The 1018-nt window shown below is 70.0% G+C and overlaps 1 protein-coding gene across 1 annotated transcript; it reads left to right on the top strand.

Moving 5' to 3' along the window:
* Window positions 1–1018, top strand: H696_06390 (Ham1 family protein; the record flags this gene model as incomplete). The annotated part of the gene is made up of 4 exons (XM_009500129.1): window positions 1–136; window positions 223–533; window positions 627–706; window positions 798–1018. Coding segments are annotated over 4 exons (639 nt in total), but the record flags the coding sequence as incomplete, so codon positions are not given.

Below are 1018 nucleotides of genomic sequence, written 5' to 3'. Positions count from 1 at the left end.
ACTGCGCCCTGCCCCGCCCCTGCCGCCAACCGAGTGATCAAGTTCGTCACCGGCAACAAGCACAAACTGGCCGAGGTCCGGTCTTTCCTCGCGGCGGCCGGGTCCTCTGTCGAGGTGGAGGCCATCTCCTTCGACCGTGCGCTCGCCCTGCGATCTGGCCCTCTTCATGCCCACCCCCCGCCGCATTGCCCTTGTCTCCCCCTTCTGACCCTCCCCCTCCAGTGCCCGAGATCCAGGGCGGCTGCGCCAAGGAGATCGTCAAGGCCAAGTGCCAGGAGGCCATCCGCATCCTGCCCCCGGGCACGGCCATCCTGGTGGAGGACACGTCGCTCTCCTTCGCGGCCTTTGAGTATCGCCTGCCCGGCCCGTATGTCAAGTGGTTCCTGCAGGCCGGCGATGGGCGCAACAACATGTGCCGCATGCTGGATGGCTTTGCTGCCACCCCGGCCGGGCGCAAGGCCCGTGCCGAGTGCCTCTTCGCCTTCGCCGACGGCTCCGGCGGCGAGCCCATCGTCATCGAGGGCTACTGCCATGTGCGTGCATGGGTCCGCGGGGCCCGGCCGGTCGGCCACCCTCACCGCACCTCCCCCCACGACTGACCACCTCCCCCCCCCGCTCTCCCACAGGGTCAGATTGTTGAGCAGCCTCGCGGCCCGCCGAACTTCGGCTGGGACTGCATCTTCGAGCCTCGCGGCTTCGACCAGACGTACGCCACCGCCCTGCTCCCCCGCATGTTGCCCCCATCGACTTACGCCCCCCCCCCCCCCTCGCCTCGCCTCGCCTCGCCTCCTCTCCAGTTACGCCGAGCTCGATCCCGCCACCAAGAACCGCATCAGCCACCGCGCGGTGGCTCTCGGCCGGGTGATCGAGTACATCCAGACCGGCACCCTGTCGGCCCTCCCGGAATAGAGGCGCGCCACCCACGTGACTCGCTCTTCGCGGGCGTCCCGGCGGCCGGCGGGTCGGACCTGCCGGCGGCCGTGTTTCTCTTCCGCCCAGGAGCAGCGCAGGGTGTCCC

Source organism: Fonticula alba (genome assembly GCF_000388065.1).
Source record: "Fonticula alba strain ATCC 38817 unplaced genomic scaffold supercont2.208, whole genome shotgun sequence".
NCBI lineage: Eukaryota > Rotosphaerida > Fonticulaceae > Fonticula > Fonticula alba.
This window is presented reverse-complemented; position numbering and strand designations above follow the sequence as displayed.